The sequence below is a fragment of the Stegostoma tigrinum genome, chromosome 18 (genome assembly GCF_030684315.1).
Source record: "Stegostoma tigrinum isolate sSteTig4 chromosome 18, sSteTig4.hap1, whole genome shotgun sequence".
NCBI classification, from domain to species: Eukaryota; Metazoa; Chordata; class Chondrichthyes; order Orectolobiformes; family Stegostomatidae; genus Stegostoma; species Stegostoma tigrinum.
The window spans coordinates 21,625,951-21,647,058 of NC_081371.1; the positions used below are offsets into that span (position 1 = coordinate 21,625,951).

The following is a 21,108-nucleotide window of genomic DNA, read 5'->3' on the forward strand; positions in this document are numbered from 1 at the left end:
GATTCTTGTATGTATGTATGATTATATATCAATGAGGTCAGACCATATGGAACTGGGACCCAAGTGTGTGAGATAGAGTGGGAAATAAAAGGGCAGACAGACTGTCAACAGGAATGGGGGGAAGAAAGAAAGACCATGCAGTTGCCACTATTGAAAGATCAGATTGGCCCAGCCGGTAATACTGAGTGGCATAAGTGCTATGAAAGAGACCATTTTCAGAATGGTATCAGGAGGATGGAAAGATAAAAATAGACTGCAACAGTCAGTGAGTGTCCAACGATTTGAGGATATTGAGATGCAGGATGTATTCTTCTCAGAGGATATAACGATGACATCAGATAATTCCTTCTATCCAAATTTAACAGATCCACTACAAGCTTTCTGCTACCCTGATTTTGCAGATTTATAGGATGAATTCTGGTTTGCCATAGTTAATGGCAAGAGAACTAAATGTATTTTGGATACAGGAACTGTGGTATCGATTCTTTCAGATTTCAAACTGTGGCTGAAGCCTAAGCTTTTTTAACCATCTAATAATCAGTTACTGAGCCTTGGAGCTATTCCAGTAAGAATGCGAGGGCAGGTGACCGCTACTCTGTGCTATAATGGGAGAAATACCACCAATATTCTAGTAATCCCTGATCATCATTATTTCTGTTTTAACAGAAATGCTTGTATAGTTTTTTTGTTCAGCAGCAGCAAAAGAAGTAAATCATGCTCCATTACACTCTGAATCAACCTTCATTGATGAAACTCTGTCCTTAGGACCATAGAAATGAGTTTGTGGTTCCTTCATTTTTGGAGAGAAGAGTGCCTGGCAATGATAACCATATTGATATAGATGCTTTGTTGAAGAAGAAAGCCCTGGATCTGACTGTGCTCAATGAATACAGCACAGATACTTGCAACCTTTGTGAAGTTTCTGCTATCCAATTGAGTAAAGTCACACTTGTTCACAAAATTATACAGAGTTGCTTTTGTGCCATAATTCCACTGAAAACACCAAACCCACAAAACAATAACTACAACCTGATACATCAACCCCTTTACCTGAAGAAATACTAAAACTATGATCCTTCCTATTGCCACAGTGGCTGTTAGAGAGGAAAAAAAAATCACAATCAATGAATGAGGAACTTCCGATTGAGGAAACAGCATTTTTAAGTAAAAGACAAGATTTTTAATGCACACATTAACAAAATGGTCAGGAAAGGGAAGTCTTAGAGATTGAAAAAGAAATGTTTTAATGGAAATCAAATGTTTGCAGCAACTTGTTGATGAGTGAACACCAGAAAATAAAGCCCTCCAAATCCCACATTAGAGAGCTTCAGATAGAGGTTCATATGAACATGTGAATAAACACAACTGCTTCAAGAACAGGAAGAATTGTTACCAGTCCAGAGAAAGAACATTAGAGAAGAATGGGAGCTTAATAACCAAAATGCAAAAGTTTATAGAAAATTTTCACAGTTATATTCAGAGACATCCATTGCCCTGTGAAACTGCCAAGAGAAAGAATTACTCTGATGGAGAAACATGACTCTCTTTCTTAGATGTTTAAAGTTTGAAACTCAGTGGGCAGTTTCAGCTAAGCAGAATACTTTCCTGCAACCAGCAATATTAACTTACATAAACACAAACAAATGCTGGAGAATTTCAGCAGGTGTGGCTGCATCTATGAAGAGAGAAACAGAGTTAATTGTTCAAGTCTAATATGATTCTTCTTCAGAAGGATTAACTTATATTTGTGAAACAAAATCCCATGATAGAGAAGAGAGATCTTGTTTAAAGTTTGAAGAAGGCTATCCTGGATAAACAAGCCCTCAATAATAAAGAGATCAACTGCAAAACTATGACATTTTGAAGAAGGAATTCGAGAAAATCTGACAGAACATGGCAGCACGGTGGCTCAGTGGTTAGCACTGCTGCCTCAAAGCGCCAGGGACCCAGGTTCGATTCTAGCCTCGGGTGACTGTGTGGAGTTTGCACGTTTGTGCCTGTTAGATTCTGGAAATCCCATCCTTTGTGTATACTGTTAGGCTAAAGGCACCAATGGTACATTAGTCTCCTTCTCTTCAGTTGTCAGGCGCTCTCTCTACCTTCCCCATGCTCCAACTCCAACCCTTCCTCGGTATCATATGAGGGGTGCAGCTGACCATAATTATCCTAGGGAACCTTGATGAGGCATCCTGCAGGACATCCAGATTTGTGAAGACACTGGAAAGACACTTGTAGCAAACCAATAGCTTCCTGATGGTTGCAAAGATTGTGAAATGGGTCCTGACATATCTCTCCTGAATTTCTGTGGTTGGATTCCTCACTGGAGTTAGCAGCTAGGTCTTGAATGTTGTCTCCTAGGAGCCAACCATTGAGGCTGTTTGTTGGAGTGAATGCTGGTAAAAGTTGAGACTGTCAGAGGATGAAAGAGTTATGAAAGTTGCCTGGATATTTGGCACAGACATGTTTAACATTCTTGTGATGGATCATTGACAAGCTGCCTATTCAGGAAGTGGAAACTCGTGTGTGTTCTGATGACTCCTCGATTGCCACAAAAGTTGAATCATCCTCTGCACTGGTGGAAATCCTGACATTGAAGCAAAGCTGACAGCTATCTGGGCTTGATTCACCTCACTACATCAAAGTGAATATCACTGGAGGCCTTGGCTAATGAAAGAGAAGGGACTTGATTGGTGCAGTGTGGGCACTAAATTGTGAAATCTTGAAGATGTCACTTGAAGATCCCTGGAAGAAATTAGAAGTGAGGAAATTGATGGTTGTGGTCCCATTGACAGCCACAGGCAAGGTATGGCTGTCTGCTGCTCCCCTCGGCCAGACGTCTGCCTCCAAAATGACTTGCTTTGTTCAGAGAAATGAAGCAAGCTGATTCTTGGTACACCAGCTGTATGGAGGGATCATTGTCTCCTTTGTGGTGCAGCTCTATCTCCATTCTCTGTTCTGTGGAGCTGCATCTGGTTATGGAGAAGGCAGCTACTGCTTGAGCATCTCAATGTTGTTAAGGCTGCAGGTACTCCTCAGGAATAGCAATGCAGGTAAGAATTTCATGTTAACTATAATGGACTCAGTTGCCATTCCCAAAGATAGGAGTGAAAGATATAATCCTTTCACTGTGGCAAACCACAGACATGCTGATTTTCTGTGCTGATACTGTTGCCAGCAGGTCAGTGTCATTCAACAATGACTTTCCATGGTACACTCACCTTCTGCAAGCTACGTACTGGCAGGGAATGCCATAATGCAAAACGTAGATGCCTTTTAAGTTCCCTTAATTGGTTTCCTGCCAGTTGCAAGGAGATTTCTCCCTGGCTTCAGACCCTGAGGAATGTCAGAAGAAGATGGCAGGGCTCCAGGATCACAGCAGCACCAATTTCTGGGGAATTGACTCTCATTCCTGCAAACCTGCCATCCGCTGCATGAAAACAATAAACTTTGTGGATCCCAACATTACAAGTTAATTTGGGAATAGTTGTGCCCAATTAATGATTTAAGGTCAGACAGGAAATCTCAGAGCACTGAGGTGGTCCCAGGTTTGTGAGTTAGAGAGGTAGATGGGAGAGAATCTGAAAACTGACTTGCGTACAAATAATGCGACTGTGGAGCAGTCAATTGTGGAGGGAGCATCATGAACAGCCATAAAATGGCTAACTTCGGAATAGATTTTTAACATAACAGAAACAAGTTCAAATAATACAAAGGACTACACACATTGAATTGAGCTGAACAGTTGAAATTAGGGCCAAGGTGGCTGAAAGGCATGATAACCAGTGGTGGAGAGATTAATATCAAAGATGTATAGTGCACCACAATTAGAGGAGTACAGATATCTCCCAAACTTGTAGGATGAAATGTCAGAGATAGGAGGGGCAAGACCATTGATGAATTTAAAAATGAAAGTGAGAATTTAAAATTGGGACATTAATGATCTGGGGAGCCTGTAAGTATTAACAGGGGCAGGCGTGGTAAAATAATGACCCTGGAAACAAATTGAAATGTGGACAGCAGAGTTTTGAATGAAATTTCTCCAGGGGAAAAGATGGGAAGTACGCCAGGATGGCATTGGAATTAGCGAGCGGAGAAGTATCAAAGGCATGAATGAGAATTTAGGCAAGAGATGGACTGAGGAAAGATTGCAGTCAAACGACATTTCAAAATGGGAGTAGGCAGTCTTGGTGTAGGTTCAGATATGTGGGAAAGTTTGGAAACAGTATTTTAACAGTTTAACAAAGTTATATCAGGGTTAGCTATGTTTAACAGGCAACTGAGATTGTGGCTGAACCAACAGCAGCAACAACAACAACTTATACTCATATAGCACCTTTGGTGTAATGAAAAGCCTCTAGGCACTTCACAGGAGCATTACAAAACAAAGTTTGAAACTGAGCTACAGGAGGTGATATTAGGTTAAACATCCATATGCTTGATCAGCCAGGTTTTAAGGAGTGTCTGGAAGGATAAAAAGTGAGGCAGAAAGGCAAAGAGAAATAGGGAGGGAATTCCAGAACTTGGGACCTAGACATCTGAGGACTCCACCAATGATGGAGTGATTGAATTTGGGAATGCATAATAGGTCGGCATTAGAGAAGCGCAGATATCTCAGGGCTGCTGAACCAGAGGAGATTATAGAGGTTGGGAGGAGCAAGGTTATGGAGTGATGTGTAAACAAGCATGAGAATTTTAAAATCTAGACATTTGCTTGACTAGGGATCAGTGCAAGTCATAAGATTTCAGGGATGTTAAAGGAATGGCACTTGCTGTGAGTTAAGGCACATGCAGCTAAATTTGGTCAACATCAAGTTATGGACAGTAGAATTTGGGAGACTGGGCAGGATTGTGTTAGAATAGTCCAGTCTAGAGGTAACAAAGACATGGGTGAAGGTTTCAGCAGCTGATGACTTGAGATGGGATGAATTCAAACATTGTTACACACGTAGAAATGGGTCCATCTTTGTTGTGCACATGTATTAGGTTGCAAGCTCCTTTTGGGATCAAGTGTGATTCCAGTGTCAAGAACTGGTTTAATCTCTGACTGCTGTCAGTGAGGGAATTGAAGCTGACAAATAGGAAACAAAATTTTGAGTAGGAACTGAAAATAATTATTTCAGTCTTTCCAATACTTAATTGTAGGATATTTCTGTGAAGAAGAGATAAGTAATAGGAGACAGGATAGGCCCTTTCAGATCATCAAGTCTGCTCTGATTGTGGCCTTAACTCCACTTTCCTGCCTGACTGTACTACCCTCAACTTTCTTGTCAATTAAAGTCAGTGTCTTCATCCAGTCATTAATATAAAACATAAATAACTGAGGCCACAGCACCGATCCCTGCAACACCTCACTTATACAGTTTGTCAACCTGAAAACAGCTACTTCGCTCTGAATTTGTTTTTATGAATTAGCCAATCCTCTGGTAATGTTAAAAATATCACCCCTCCTCCCCATCTGCACCCCGAGCATCATGAGCTCTTACCTTATACGGTGGCCCTTTTATGTGGCAAGTATTCAAATGGTTTTTGGGAATCTAATTACATTGCAAAAACCAATCACCCCTTACCAACCCTGCTTGTTACTCCTCAAAAAAAACCTCATTTTTTAATCAAACATTATTCCCCTTTCATAATCCCATGATGAATGTACCTGAGAAGATGAGAATTTTGTAAACATCATGCTGCCTTCTGCGATTGTCACCATGACAGCCATCATCAATTGTTGTAAAAACCCATCTGCTTCGTTCATGTTCTTTGCCCTGGTCTGGCCTACATATGACTCCAAACCTAAACTCACCTCTGAAATATTGTAGCAACATTCAATTCAAACGCAGTTTGGGATGGCTAGAAAATGTCATCTTACCAGTGATGCTGGCATCACATGAAATAATAAAAAGAAAGTTAGACTAGCTGACGAACTGTCCTTTCTTGAATAGTAGCGTTATATTTGCAACTTTTCAAACCCCTGAAACTTTCCAGCATCTAGGGGATTTTGGAAAATTACAGCCAATATATTCATTATCTCTGCAGCCAATTCCGAAAATACCCTAAGATTGGGCTCAAGGGACTTTTAGTTCTGTTAGTTTTCCTAATACTTTTCCCCTAGTGATCAGAATGAAAAGTCCCTTGAACCCAATAGCCTACATCTTAGGGGATTTTATACTTCTCTTGGGATGAGTGTTGTACATTCTACCACAAATACTTGTTCAAAATTTCTGCTATTTTCTCAAACTCATTGCAACTACCTATAGTGTTTGCAAAATCTAAAGGCATGGTGAAAAAATACAATGGAAAACAATACCTTCAAACTGCTTTTAAATTTACCCAAGTCCATCGTAGGTATTATGTGAAAAACTGCTTTGGATGAAAGTGATTCCCACATGTGGTAAGATTGTTCCTATGAACCAAGTAAATTTGTTATCTTTCTTGTTAAATTCTTCTATGAAGTATTAGCAGAACAAATATTTAACATTCAATGTATTCATGAGATTCAATTTCTGATCTTACCTATGAAAGGGATAGATGTCAATGCGACATGTTGTAGGTTTGAACCTAGTGGTTATGCATTTTTTTAAGGTTTTACCTTGTGATTTGCTTCATTAGTAGCCAGGAGGTAGGGTCTGTTACTGTATCCGGTGAATTTACTGCCAAAATGTTTGTCTGAGGCTTGAGTGGTGGTGGTGATAATCTACTACTAACAAGTTTTTCCCTCAAAATCACAGGCACTTTGACGTATGAATGATCTTGTCATTTTATTCTATACAATGTCTTTACCTAATTTAATCTTCTGATCTTTGAGCTTCCTTTCAGGTTTCGGTGTTCCATTTTTTTATTCTTTTGTCTAACTGATGCAATCGTAACTCTAGTGGATGCAGCACAGAGATAGTAGGGACCTTTGCCATCACACTTGTCTGCATGAAAGCCTGTTGAGGTGTTAGTGCAGGACATGAAGCTGATCCTACAGAAACAATTATATCTGTTAAAAGCTCAGGCACATTTGCAGCTCTTGTCCTTGGCTTTAATTGCTGGTCACATCACTATATTTTACCATCCCTTGGTCTTTTAATGCATCAATACTAGTTCTTTGATTAGAGGAATGAAGTGGTGGTGCTGCTTATCAAGTACTTGGTGTCAGATAGAAGTCTGACACCAAATACTGAAGGGGAATGCTGAGGTACAGCTGTATGCTGTCAATGCACATGTGAAAACCACATTGTGTCTTAAAACAATGCCATTGAGGGGCAAATTATGGATGAGAAAGAGGAATTCACCAAAGTTAGATCTTTTAGAGAATTCCAATGGCAAGGGTGTTGGAGCAGGAAAATAAACCATTGCCAATTATTCTCTGTTGGTGATTCAAGATATTATTATGGAACCAGATGAGAGCAGTCATGCCATGTTGGATGGCAGTACAAAAATGTTGTCAACAAAAATATGGTCAACTATGTCAATGGATGCAGATAGGTTGAAAAAGACAGGTAAGGTAAATTAACCTTTGTAATAGAATGTGAGGCTGGATGAACACAGCAGGCCAAGCAGCATCTCAGGAGCACAAAAGCTGATGTTTCGGGCCTAGACCCTTCATCAGAGAGGGGGATGGGGAGAGGGAACTGGAATAAATAGGGAGAGAGGGGGAGGCGGACCGAAGATGGAGAGTAAAGAAGATAGGTGGAGAGAGTATAGGTGGGGAGGTAGGGAGGGGATAGGTCAGTCCAGGGAGGACGGACAGGTCAAGGAGGTGGGATGAGGTTAGTAGGTAGATGGGGGTGCGGCTTGGGGTGGGAGGAAGGGATGGGTGAGAGGAAGAACCGGTTAGGGAGGCAGAGACAGGTTGGACTGGTTTTGGGATGCAGTGGGTGGAGGGGACGAACTGGGCTGTTTATGGGATGCGGTGGGGGAAGGGGAGATTTTGAAGCTGGTGAAGTCCACATTGATACCATATGGCTGCAGGGTTCCCAGGTGGAATATGAGTTGCTGTTCCTGCAACCTTCGGGTGGCATCATTGTGGCAGTGCAGGAGGCCCATGATGGACATGTCATCTAGAGAATGGGAGGGGGAGTGGAAATGGTTTGCGACTGGGAGGTGCAGCGACATGTCCATCATGGGCCTCCTGCACTGCCACAATGATGCCACCCGAAGGTTGCAGGAACAGCAACTCATATTCCGCCTGGGAACCCTGCAGCCATATGGTATTAATGTGGACTTCACCAGTTTCAAAATCTCCCCTTCCCCTACTGCATCCCTAAACCAGCCCAGTTCGTCCCCTCCCCCCACTGCACCACACAACCAGCCCAGCTCTTCCCCCCCCACCCACTGCATCCCAAAACCAGTCCAACCTGTCTCTGCCTCCCTAACCGGTTCTTCCTCTCACCCATCCCTTCCTCCCACCCGAAGCCGCACCCCCATCTACCTACTAACCTCATCCCACCTCCTTGACCTGCCCGTCTTCCCTGGACTGACCTATCCCCTCCCTACCTCCCCACCTATACTCTCTCCACCTATCTTCTTTACTCTCCATCGTCGGTCCGCCTCCCCCTCTCTCCCTATTTATTCCAGTTCCCTCTCCCCATCCCCCTCTCTGATGAAGGGTCTAGGCCTGAAACGTCAGCCTTTGTGCTCCTGAGATGCTGCTTGGCCTGCTGTGTTCATCCAGCCTCACATTCTATTATCTTGGAATTCTCCAGCATCTGCAGTTCCCATTACCTCTAAATTAACCTTTGTGATGTTTATAAAGAAGGTTATCTGTGCCTTTCATAAGAGCTGTTTTGGTACAGGGATTTGGATTCTTATTGTGAACCCCAGAGAAAGAAACTTTTTGTTAGGAAATAACTTTGTTGGCAAGAAAGGCAATCAAAAACTTAGAATACAGATTACCAAGTTTTATTGAACGATAAGAATTGATATTTAAAATTTCATTGTTCATGGCATGGCACAATATACATGGTCAACACTTACGAATCTTGAGACTTCTAGGGTCTTCCTGGTTCCTTGAACCTGCTCTCTTGATTCATAACATACTTCAATATTTTAGCATAGCCAACTTAACTCTAACATACATACAAATCATATTGTAGCCTTAAGACTTCATGATTTGTGAATCCTTTTTAAACCCACAATTTCCCAGTCTACCTTAGGCTTGAATTTCCAGTCTACCTTAACTTTTGAAGGTAGTGTTGGGCAGCTGCCTTCTGAGTTTTTTTCTCTCTCCCTCTCTTTGGTGGAACTAACTTCCTCACAAAAACTGCAGCTTTCCCAAAATGAGAAAGATTGTACTTTACCAGTGATTGTCCCAAGTTAGACTTCAACTGACTAAATGAGTCCTTGTTTGTTGAAGTTATATGGTTTCTATTCACTTTCTCATTAGGTAATTACTATAGCTCTGGCAATGCAGTATGTAGTGGAGCCATCGATTTCTATACTGGGCCTTATCCCAATGTAGAAATCCTCCAGCTATATTAATTACCAAAGCCTAATACTGGGTTTTTACAGTAAACCGTTGACAAATATTTGACTGCCATACAAATGCCAGCTTCCTTGAAAATGCCACAGCCAACTCTCTCCAGTCAATTGTCGCTCGTGACATGTTATCACTTGACGAGTGCAAAATTCTCAGTGATGTGGCCCTTTTTATATCCCTCAAGCCAAATATTTGCAACTCATGATCGATGTGAAGAGTGTTCCCAGCTTCCCACTGACAATCTAACCTTAATCTGTATCACTAACACCTAGACCTCAGTTTCAATTAGCTTAGCAGCCTTGGTGCCTCTTCTAACTGCTAACTATGACTTGTATCTTTTGATAGGAGTTCCCGGAATATAAAATCCTGAGGCCAATTTCCTGGATAATTGTAGCTTTGGTTTTCATTTCCTGCTAAGCAAGATAGGTTTAGTGTCCAAATACACGTAGTTACTACTCCAATGCATTCCAAATGTTCTTTCTTAAAGTTACTTCATAGTATTTGCCACTTAAAAAGACAACAATGATAAGATTGTTTTAAGACCATAAGACATAGGAGTGGAAGTAAGGCCATTCAGCCCATCAAGGCCACTCCGCCATTTAAATCATGGCTGATGGGCATTTCAACACCACTTCCCTGCATTCTCCCCGTAGCCCTTGACTCCTTTTGAGATCAAGAATTTGTCGATCTCTGCCTTGAAGGCATCCAATGTCCCAGCCTCCACTGCACTCTGCGGCAATGAATTCCACAAGCCCACCACTCTCTGGCTGAAGAAATGTCATCTCATTTCAGTTTTAAATTTACCCCCTCTAATTTTAAGGCTGTGCCCACAGGTCCTAGTCTCCCCGCCTAACGGAAACAACTTCCCAGCATCCACCCCTTCTAAACCAGACATTATCTTGTAAGTTTCTATTAGATCTCCCCTCAACATTCTAAACTCTAATGAGTACAATCCCAGGATCCTTAGCCGTTCATCATACGTTAAACCTATCATTCCAGGGATCATCCGTGTGAATCTCCGCTGGACACGCTCCAGGGCTAGTATGTCCTTCCTGAGGTGTGGCGCCCCAAATTGGACACAGTATTCTAAATGGGGCGTAACTAGAGCCTTATAAAGCCTTAGAAGCACATCGCTGCTTTTATATTCCAACCCTCTTGAGATAACACAAACTTCACAAAATATGCTGATAATACATACAAATTAATTACATAAATGTCCCAACAAGGTGAAGTCAGCCAAGCTATGGGGCAGAAACTTGATTAAAGGGATTCAAGGGAGTTTGGAAATGGGATGATAGCACACAAAAGTGGTGGGCTAGGAGAAAGGTGATAACTGCAAATTTAAACGTGAGAGGGACAATACCTGAAAAGAGAAAACAGCTTACAATATCAGCTAATGCGGGGCTGGGAGGAAAAGTGGAGTAATCAGCAGTTTAGTGTATAAAGGATTGTGTATAGAGGAGCAGTAGGTGGGACTCATTGACAAGCTGACTTTGGAGAGGGGCTGAAGTGAGAGGAGGAGACAAGCTCGAGTTCAGGACTAGAGCAGAGTGTGGCATTTATGAAAGCATAGCCAGGTAGACCCGTTGAAGAGTGATGTTGCCCAGACTGCTGATGAAGTTATCTCGGTTGCAGTTACAATAAAGTTCATGAGTTCCTTGATCATTGTTGGAGAGGACAAAGGGGAAGGAGTTGAGAAGACAGTTTGCAGCAGAGAAAAGAAGCCAGAGCTTGTTAGTGCATTCCTGAATGACCCAAGACAAGTGAACAGTTTAGCAGATCACAGCAGAACCTGATAGTCTTTTAACTGGTCAGACTCAATTTGGGTGAATGGCCACTTGCTTATCCAGTCATATTATTGACAAGGTAATTTCTGATCACCTACTTTTATCATTTAGCATCCACCATTCCTACCATGCTTTAATTAAACTTCCTTCCATATCTGTCCCTAAAGTAACTTACAACTGCACTTCTAAAATGAAAAGAAAGCACAGTCTCTGGCACTTTTCTGAAGAAGGGTCTAGATCTGAAGTGTCAGTTTTCCTGCTGCACTGATGCTGCTTGACCTGCTGTGATCATCCAGCTCTACACCGTGTTATCACGGTCTCTGGCAGATGGTGGCTGGCTAACCCAGTTGTCTGCCATATCTTTTCAAGTATGTTCTTTTGGATTTTTATATTTCTGGAAGTGAAGATCAGTGCTGAGTTGGATGGTGGTCTGGTGACAAAGATGAGAGGGGGTAAGTGTTTATTTAGGAACTAGGACATCAAAGCTCAAGATGAGTTGTTATTGAATAAATCAGAAGTTGCAAATCATGTTGTGGTGAAGCAAGGTCCAAACTGGAGTAATGAGTGCAGTGAGTGAGGTGATGACTGAGTTGTGAGTATGGTTTGTGGGGAAATCATTCTCTGGAGCCTTTCCACACACAAAGGAAATTGGTTATGATTTGTTGATGACCCAGGATGTTGCCAAATGTGTTCCTTAGGGCATTTGTGTCAAGACAAAGCAACTTGAGCTGCCTCATAATAGACCTTCTTTCTATGTTAAAGGCAAGCGTGTTCATGGCTGATTGTGGGCTATTGTGGTCAATGCTTTTAACAGCTACACAGATTTAGAAGGAAAATGGATTAGGATATCATAATTAACAAAAATGGAACTTGTGCCTTTTACAAAAGTCTACCTAGGATACCTCCCACACACCTTCCTGCAAAAATTCCATCCTTTATTCCCAATTCCTTTGACTCCACCGCAGCTGCTCCCAGGATGAGGCATTCCACTCCCGCACATCTCAGATATCCTCATTCTTCAAAGACTGCAACTTCCCCTCCCCCCTCTCCTCACAGTGGTCAAGTACGCCCTCGACTGTGTCTCCTGCATTTCCTGCAACTCATCCCTCACACCCCATCCCCATAATAACTGCCAAAAGAGAATACCCCTCATCCTCACCTACCACCCCACCAACCACCAGATCCAACACATCATCCTCCGAAACTTCCGCCATCTACAATCCGACCCCACCAACAAAGACATTTTTCCATCCCCACCCTTGTCTGCTTTCTGGAGGGACCACTGTCTCCGTGACTCCCTTGTCCGCTCCACACTCCCCTCCAGTCCCACCACATCTGGCACTCTCCCCTGCAACCGCAGGAAGTGCTACACTTATCCCCATACCTCCTCCCTCACCCCATCCCAGACCCCAAGAAGACTTTCCACATCAAGCAGATGTTCACCTGCACATCTGCCAATGTGGTATACTGCATCCGCTGTACCCGTTGTGGCTTCCTTTACATTGGGGAAACCAAGCGGAGGCTTGGGGACTGCTTTGCAGAACACCTCCACTCGGTTCACAGCAAACAACTGCACCTCCCAGTCGTGAACCATTTCAAATCCCCCTCCCATTCCTCAGACGACATGTCCATCCTGGGCCTCCTGCAGTGCCACAATGATGCCACCTGAAGGTTGCAGGAACAGCACCTCATATTCTGCTTGGGAACCCTGCGGCCCAATGTATCAATGTGGATTTCACAAGCTTCAAAATCTCCCCTCCCCCTACTGTATTTCCAAAACCAGCCCAGCTCGTCCCCTCCTCTCTAACCTGTCCTTCCTCCCACCTATCCGCTTGTCCGTCCTCAAACCCCACCCCCATCTCCTACCCAGCAGCCTCATCCCGCCCCCTTGACCTGTCCGTCCTCCCTGGACTGATCTATCCCCTCCCTACCTCCCCACGTACACTCATCTCTACAGGCTCTATCCCGGCCCCTTTAACTTGTCTGTCTCGTCTCCACCTAACTTCTCCTCTATCCATCTTCAACCTGCCTCCCCCTCTCTCCCTATTTATTTCAGAACCTTCTCCCCATCCCCCTTTTCTGATGAAGGGTCTAGGCCTGAAACATCAGCTTTTGTGCTCCTAAGATGCTGCTTGGCCTGCTGTGTTCTTCCAGCCCCACACTTTGTTATCTCTTTTAATACTGTGTTGAGTCTCAAAACCACACTGAAGGGAATTCAAACATGGCATTGTGGCCAAAGTGGCATCCCGTATGTGAATTAGGAGCAAGAATAGACCATTCGGCCCCTTGAGCCTGCTCCACCATTCAATATGTTTGAGGCCAATGACTTGTCTACCCAATAACTCTTGCCTCTCTTGTTGATCAAAAACCTCCTTAATTCATATATTCAATGACCTGGTCTTCAGTATTCCTGTGAAGAGAATTCTACAGACCAAATACTCCCTGAGAGAAGAAACTTCTCCTCATGGCATGGATTTGGAAAATGCACTTTTGCTATTGGCCGTTGTCATATTCTGCTTATCCGGGGCCGAACTCCCAATCTGCTGTTCACCTATTAAGATAGGATTGACGAAGCACTGCCTCGTGATACTGCCAGCAAATTTGACATCATCATGGCACAAGAATTGTTCCCAGATCTACTGTGTAGCTTGTAAATATTCCAATTACCTTGAGCTTCCATCACCCATGTCCATGAGCTTGTGGATAAATTGCGCAGATAAAGATACTATTCCTTTGAAATTATAACATTGGCAATTTAGGTGCCCAAAAAAAGCATACGGATTTTCTTACACAATGGAGCAATTTAATTGGGAGATTTCACTATTGTTTGCAGTTAATAGCAGGACTGGTGAAAGTTGGGAGTTATTAAAGACTTGTCATGGTTGTATTTGAAGCCACATTCTTTCAGATTCCTGCAGAAGACAGTGTTATCCGGCCAAGTGTGAAGCTATTTTCAGGTTACACGGACAAATATATCGTACGATAAATTCAAAACTCTCATTTCGTTATAGATTTGAAAGGAACGCTAAAGAAATCCGCAGGAGACAGTGGGGTGATCGGTTCTACCTCTGAGTGATGTTCTTGTTTCTTGTGCGTTTGACAATATTTTTGTGAGAGGTGGTGTGACTGGGCTAACTGATCAAACGCTGACAGCAATTATTTCAAAGAGTACACAACACGAATGGCACTGGAACGATTACAAATATTGTGGAAAGCTAATGTAGAAAATGAACGTGGTTCCCATTCCGTCATTACAGTTTATTTCAAGGGATTTTACACTGAATTAATTGGTTAGAAAAGAAACATAAACCTGGCGCATCCAAAAGCGTCAATGAGTGGACTTTTGAGCTTTTTCTGACCTTGCGCTGCGGGATGATATGCTTTACTCGCTTTTCATATTTTAAACCAATCGGATATAATAATATTCTGAGCAATCCGGGTGGTTCTGCTCGTGTTGAATTTAACATGAAGGAAGCAATTTGGGGAATTTGCGTGGCTTTGTATTTCTGGGCCACTGAGAGGTTAGCCTTTCTGCTCTGTGTGGCTGCGGGGTCAGCATCTGCTGGCCAGGTGGAGATGTGGATGGACTAGCTCTGCAGTCTGCAGGTGAGGGAGACCGAACTAGAGAGCTCAACTGAGAGCTCTCAGTGCTGTCTCCCCTTCGCGTTCCGCTTTAAGCATTTTGTAAATGAAGCCTTGAAAGGAACACGTGTTGACACGGTTCCTGGTGCTGGTAATAACTGTATCACTGCTGTTCAGTTATCATTCGCCAAGTTTAGTAAAAAATGAAACCCTTTTGAATTTGCAAAAGGGAGACCGCGAGCGGAAACGCCAGCCTTGTCTATATATCCTCTGCAATGTCTATATACCCTCTGCAAAGTCTATATATCCTCTGTAACGAAATCTTGTCTGCGCTTTAATATACTTTGTCTTCGCTTCCACGGTCAGTCGGAGGATGCTGCAAATCCTTTTTTACACCACGTCAGAGTTAAGGCTCGATTTCCAGGAGCATGATTGGAAGTGAGGATCTTTTTGAAGGGGTGTCGGGTGCAGGCTGCGTTGGTGTTGTCCAAGCCGCCAGGCAGTTTCCGGAGTGGCGCTGCAGCAGAGTACATTGGGGAGTGAGGAGATGTGCAATCTGCGCCTTGATCATTTGAACACACCCCAACCTGACATATACACACAATCCGGCCCCAGGAACACCGCCCAGTTAGTTCGGGGTCGCCAGGTCCGCTTGTCATCACTGAAGCTTCTAGCGTCTTGGAAAGCAACCCCCACCCACCCCGTTTCTCTCCGCAACCCTCCAAAAAGACATTGATTAAATGCCTTTTGCTTATTTAACATGAATTCATTGTTTAATGAAATGCAGATGTTGTGCCTGCCATCCGAAGCTTGTGTCTAAGACCCAGTAAAATCTTAGTTATGGTACTAAAGTGCATCATATTTCTATAAAATTTGTTTTAACAAGTAAAAATATGACTCATCTGCCCGACCTTTTATATTTACGCCGTCAAGCATACAGGTATGAAGCAACTTGTTTGATGGCCGCAAGTTTATTGCCGCCAAATTTCTATTCAGCTCGTTGAACGGTTCAGCAGATGGGCAGGCGCTTTTCTTGGCCTGACTGTGGTATTTTGCTGGAGGATCATCGGCCAGCCCCAGCATCTTGTGTTTGTACAGCCCACAATCTGGGGCCATTTGGTGTTTGGGTAACACTGGTGGTCGGGAGCTGCTCGCAAGGAGAGCTGTACTGGAGCTGGCTGCAGTTCATGCCACCCCCCCCCCCCCACCACTACCACCTCAACCCCCGCACTCAGACCTGAGCAGAGTTAGAATCCAGCTTTTAGTTGTTCTCAAGTAGGGAGCTCTCCAAGTTTCTGAGGGGAACGAACAAATGGGATTGAGGAAATGTCCCTTTCAACAAGTTGTTCTTTTGTTTCAATGTGGAAACTCACTTTCAGATGCCAAGCTTAACAAAAAGCTTTCCCCCTTTCAGTGTGACAGTCTCTGACCAATCGGAACGAGGAGATGAACCGTCCATAAAAACTCTCTGGAAGAGATTCGCGAGGATTCAGGCGGAGCTCAGATACCTCAGCTTGTGCTGCGCCAAGAGTAGAATTGGATCGTTTGCCTGATATAAGAAGAATAGGAAGGGAGGTGAACCTGACTTGTGGAGGGACTGAGCCAGCCTGATTGATAGCCTTTACCTGCTCTTTTTTTTCTTTCCAGAACTCAGTGACAGTGCGAGGAGCACTCGATGCAGCTCTTAGCCCGGCCAGGCTCACCATGACTGGGCTTCACGTTCTGCTGGCTGCCGCTTTCCTCTCTGGCTCTTCCCACTGCCTGGTTCAGGCAAACTCTTGGTGGTAAGTGACTTTGGGATGCAAAAGCTGTTCAATTTACCGTCGAGTCAGGGAGGGTTCGCAATGGTCTGGAAACCTCGCAGTCGGGGTTTGGCGATTCTTGCTTGCATTCAAGGATGGAGGGTTAAGTCAGTATAAATTTTTAAAAGTGCACAGCACCGTGAAATTTGGACGGATATTCTGTGCTGCGGAGTTCTATTCGCGTGTGCATGTGGAAAAAATGAGGCGGAATTGAAGGTGAGAAGCAAAGTTCAGAACTACTGTAGTTTTTCAGTGTTTCACTCCATTGGGCGATATCGCCAGTGTGTTTCAGACGAACATTTACTGCACGCTGGTAGATGCGCTAACGTGTGAGTTTTTTGAGCACAATGTGTATTCTCTCACAGACATAGGTCGACGTGCATCTGTATGCAGTCTCTCGCACCATAATGATACAGGGTTCACTGGAAATGACGTGAACCTTGCAATTTCTTTAATAAATCTGGAAAAATTTCTTAATATAGTTTTTCAAGCTTCTTTAAAAGGGGCGAATGGCTGCTTGAATAAACGCGGAATTCTCTGAAGCACAAGAGCTTCAGCGTGGAGCTGATGTTGCGGAATTAACTGTATTTCCCTTATAGAGTACTGAAAATCCTCCGCATATAAGCAAGTATCTCGGGGGGGGGGGGGGAAGAGGGAGAGTTAACTTCTCATTAATAACTTCATTATTAACTCTGTTTCCCTACTAATTCTGCAGGTACTACCAACCATCTCCAGCATTTGCTGATTTCATTTCAAATTTCTAATACTCGTGAGATTTTTTTATCCCGCTTCTAACCGTTTAAAAAAAAGCATTAGGGCTGACAAATCGCTGGGTCTTTTGGTAAATACTGCAACACGCGAGGAAAATCAGAGCAGAAACTGAAATACATGACTCATCTCGTCACTGTGCCCGAATGATTTGCGGTTTTTTTTAACTTTTGTTATAGGTCGCTGGCCATGAACCCCATCCAACGGCCTGAGATGTACATTATAGGCGCGCAACCTCTGTGCAGTCAACTGAATGGTCTGTCGCAAGGCCAGAGGAAGTTGTGCCAGTTGTATCAGGACCATATGATTTATATTGGAGAGGGGGCAAAGACGGGCATTAAGGAATGCCAGTATCAGTTCAGACAGAGGCGGTGGAACTGCAGCACTGTGGATAACACCTCTGTGTTTGGAAGGGTCATGCAGATAGGTGAGACTTTCCACTTTGCTACATAACAAAAAAAGATGTTTCAATGAAACAAAAGTTTAGCACGCAAGTGTGAGATCCGCTATGCTCGGCCCCTTTTAACAAAACTGCAGCCGAAGGCTTTTCTCAACGATCATTAGACCTTGTTGCTGGCGCTTTATAGGAAGGTGTCGACTCGATGCATTGTCCCTGGCTTTTTGAAATTCAATTATCCTGTGACAAGGGCTGCAGAAATCCAGGACTATATGGATGTTTTACAATCCAGTGTCAAGGAGCAGACAGAAGATGGAGCCGAGTTCCATATGCACAGCAGATGGTTTGGGAAACTTTCAGTCGTTTCCATCCTGTAGATCGTTTGTGCTCCTAAGAAGCTGCTTGGCCTGTTGTGTTCATCCAGCTCCACACTTTGTTATCTTAGATCGTTTGACAGGATGTTTTGGGGAAAGGGATAGTCGAAAGGCCCATTGCTTTCGTTTATTTAATACGGAAATGTCTTTCATTTCAAATCTTTGTCAGGAAAATTCATTCAGTGACAGCTAAAGGAGAGGGAACGATGAGGGATAACATTACGATTATATTTAGGAAGGATATTCCTGGAAATACGTCCGGGGAACTTATTTGGGTGGGACTGAGAAATAAGAAAGGGATGATCACCTTATTGGGATTGTACTATAGACCCCCAACAGTCAGCGTGAAATTCAGAAACAAAGGGGGTAGCATTTATCGGTAAGAATAATAGGGTCGTTATTGGTAGGGGATTTTAACTTTGCGAACATAGACTGGGACTGCCACAGTGTTACAGGCTTGAATGGAGAGGAATTGGTTAATTTATTAAGAAAATTTTCTGATCCAGTATGTAGATGTGCCTACTAGAGAAGGCGCAAAGCTTGACCTACTCCTGTGAAATAAGGCAGGCAGGTGACTGAGGCACTAATGGGGGAGAACTTTGTGGCCAGTGAGCATAATTCTGTTAGTTTTAAAATAGTGATGGAAAAGGATAGACCGGATCTAAAAGTTAAAGTTCTAAATTGGAATAAGGCCAATTTTGATGGTATTAGGCAACAAATTTCAAAAGTTGATTAGGGGCGGAGGTTCATAGGTTAAGGGATGGCTGGGAAATGGGAAGCCTTCAAAAATGAGATAATGAGAATCCGGAGACAGTATGTTCCTGTTAGGGTGAAGGTCAAGGCTGGTAAATGCAGGGAGTGCTGGATGACTAGAGAAGTTGAGATTTTTGCCAAGAATAAGGAATTGTATGTCAAGTATAGACAGCAGAAATCCAGTGATTTCCTAAAGAGTTTAAAAGCAGTAGGGGTATACTTAAGAGGGAAATTAGGAGGGCAAAAATTAGATGAGATAGCTTTGGCAAATAGGGTTAAGGAGAATCCAAGGGATTCTGTAAATACATTAAGGACAAAAGGGTAACTAGAGAGAGAATAGGACCCCTTAAAGATCACCAAGGCCACCTATGTGTGGATCTGCAGGAGATGGAGGAGGTACTAAATGAATATTTTGCATCAGTGATTACTGTGGAGAAGGATATGGAAGATATAGAATGTGGGGAAGTAAATAGTGACATCTTGGGAAGAGTTCACATTACAGAGGAGGTGGTGCAGGATGTCTTCAAATGTGTAAATGTGAGTAAATCCCCGGACCTGATCAGGCCTACCCTAGAACTCTGTGGGAAGCAAGGGAGGAGATTGCTGGGCCCCTTGCTGAAATACTTGCATCATCGATAGCCACAGAAAAGGTGGCAGAAGTTTGGAGATTGGCTAACGTGGTGCCACTATTTAAGAAATGTTGTGAGGAAAAGCCAAGGAACCATAGACTGGTGAGCCTGACATCGGTGGTCGGCAAGTTGTTGGAGGGAATCCTGATGGGCAGGATTTGTATGTATTTGGAAAGACAAAGACTCAATAAGGATATTCAACATGGCATTGTGTGTGGGAAATCATGTCTTATGAACTTAACTGAGTTTTTTGAAGAAGTAAAAGAAGTAACAAAGATGATGGATGAGACCATAGTGGTGGACATGATCTATATAGACTTTAGTAGGCATTTGACAAGGTTCCTCATGATAGACTGATTAGCAAGGTTCAATCACATGGAATAGAGAGAGAATTAGCTACTTGGATTCAGAACTAGTTCAAAGGTAGAAGACAGAGGGTGGTGGTGAAGGATTGCTTTACGGACTAGAGGTCTGTGACCAGTGGTGTGCCGCAAGGATTGGTGCTGGGTCTGCTGCTTTTCATCATTTATATAAATGATTTGGATATGAACATACGAAATATGGTCAGTAAGTTTGCAGACGACACCAAAATTGAAGGTGTAATGGACAGCGAAGAAAACTATCTCATAGCACAATGGGACCTTGATCAGATGGGCCAATGGGCTGAGGAGTGACAGATGGAGTTTAATTTAGATAAATGTGAGGTGCTGCATTTTGGTAAGGCAAATCAGGGCAGGACTTATAAACCTCCATGGTTAAGGCCCTGGGGAGTGTTGCTGAACAAAGAGATCTTGTAGTGCAGGTTCATAGTTCCATAAAAGTGGAGTCATAGGTAGACAGGATAGTGAAGAAAGTGTTTGGTATGCTTGCCTTTATTGGTTAGTGCATGATGTATGGGAGTTGGGAGGTCATTGTTGCAGCTGTACAGGACATCCATTAGGTCACTATCGGAATGCTGCGTGCAATTCTGGTCTCCCTGCTACAGGAAAGATGTTGTGAAACTTGAAAGAGTTCAGAAAAGATTTAGTAGGATGTTGTTAGGGTTGGAGGGTCTGAACTTTAGGGAGAGGCAGAATAGACTCTGGCTATGTTCCTTGAAGTGTCGGAGGCTGAGGGGTGACCTCGTAGCAGTTTATAAAATCATGAGGGGTGTGGATAGGGTGAATAGTTAAGGCCTTTTCCCAGAGTAGCAGATTCCAAAACCAGAGGGCATAGGTTTGAGGTGAGAGGGGAAAGATTTAAAAGTGACCATAGGGGCAACTTTTTCATGCAGAGAGTGTTGCGTGTCTGGAATCAGAGGAAGTGGTAGAGGCTGGTACAATTACAACATTTAAAAGGCAGCTGGATGATCTATGAATCGGTGGAGTTTAGAAGGATATGGGCTGAATGCTCGAAAATGGGACTAGATTTATTTCGGATATCTGGTTGGCATGAACAAGATGGACCGAAGGGCCAGTTTCCGTGATGTATAACCCTATGACTCTATAACTTAGTGACTGAGGTGGATTGTCAAATTGTTCAGTCAGTTTTTTGCTGCTTTGACTGGGTATTTAGCTGCA

The 21,108-nt window shown here is 43.3% G+C and overlaps 1 protein-coding gene across 4 annotated transcripts in view; it reads left to right on the plus strand.

Moving 5' to 3' along the window:
* The window catches only part of wnt5b (wingless-type MMTV integration site family, member 5b), a 137,904-nt gene that overhangs the window by 93,129 nt on the left and 23,667 nt on the right, over positions 1–21,108 (plus strand). For all 4 annotated transcript variants that reach the window (XM_059652380.1, XM_048548442.2, XM_048548441.1 and 1 more), the window contains exons 2-3: positions 16,474–16,610; positions 17,576–17,823. In XM_059652380.1, coding sequence (XP_059508363.1) covers positions 16,474–16,610; positions 17,576–17,823 — 385 coding nt within the window. The remainder of the gene's footprint in view (positions 1–16,473; positions 16,611–17,575; positions 17,824–21,108) is intronic.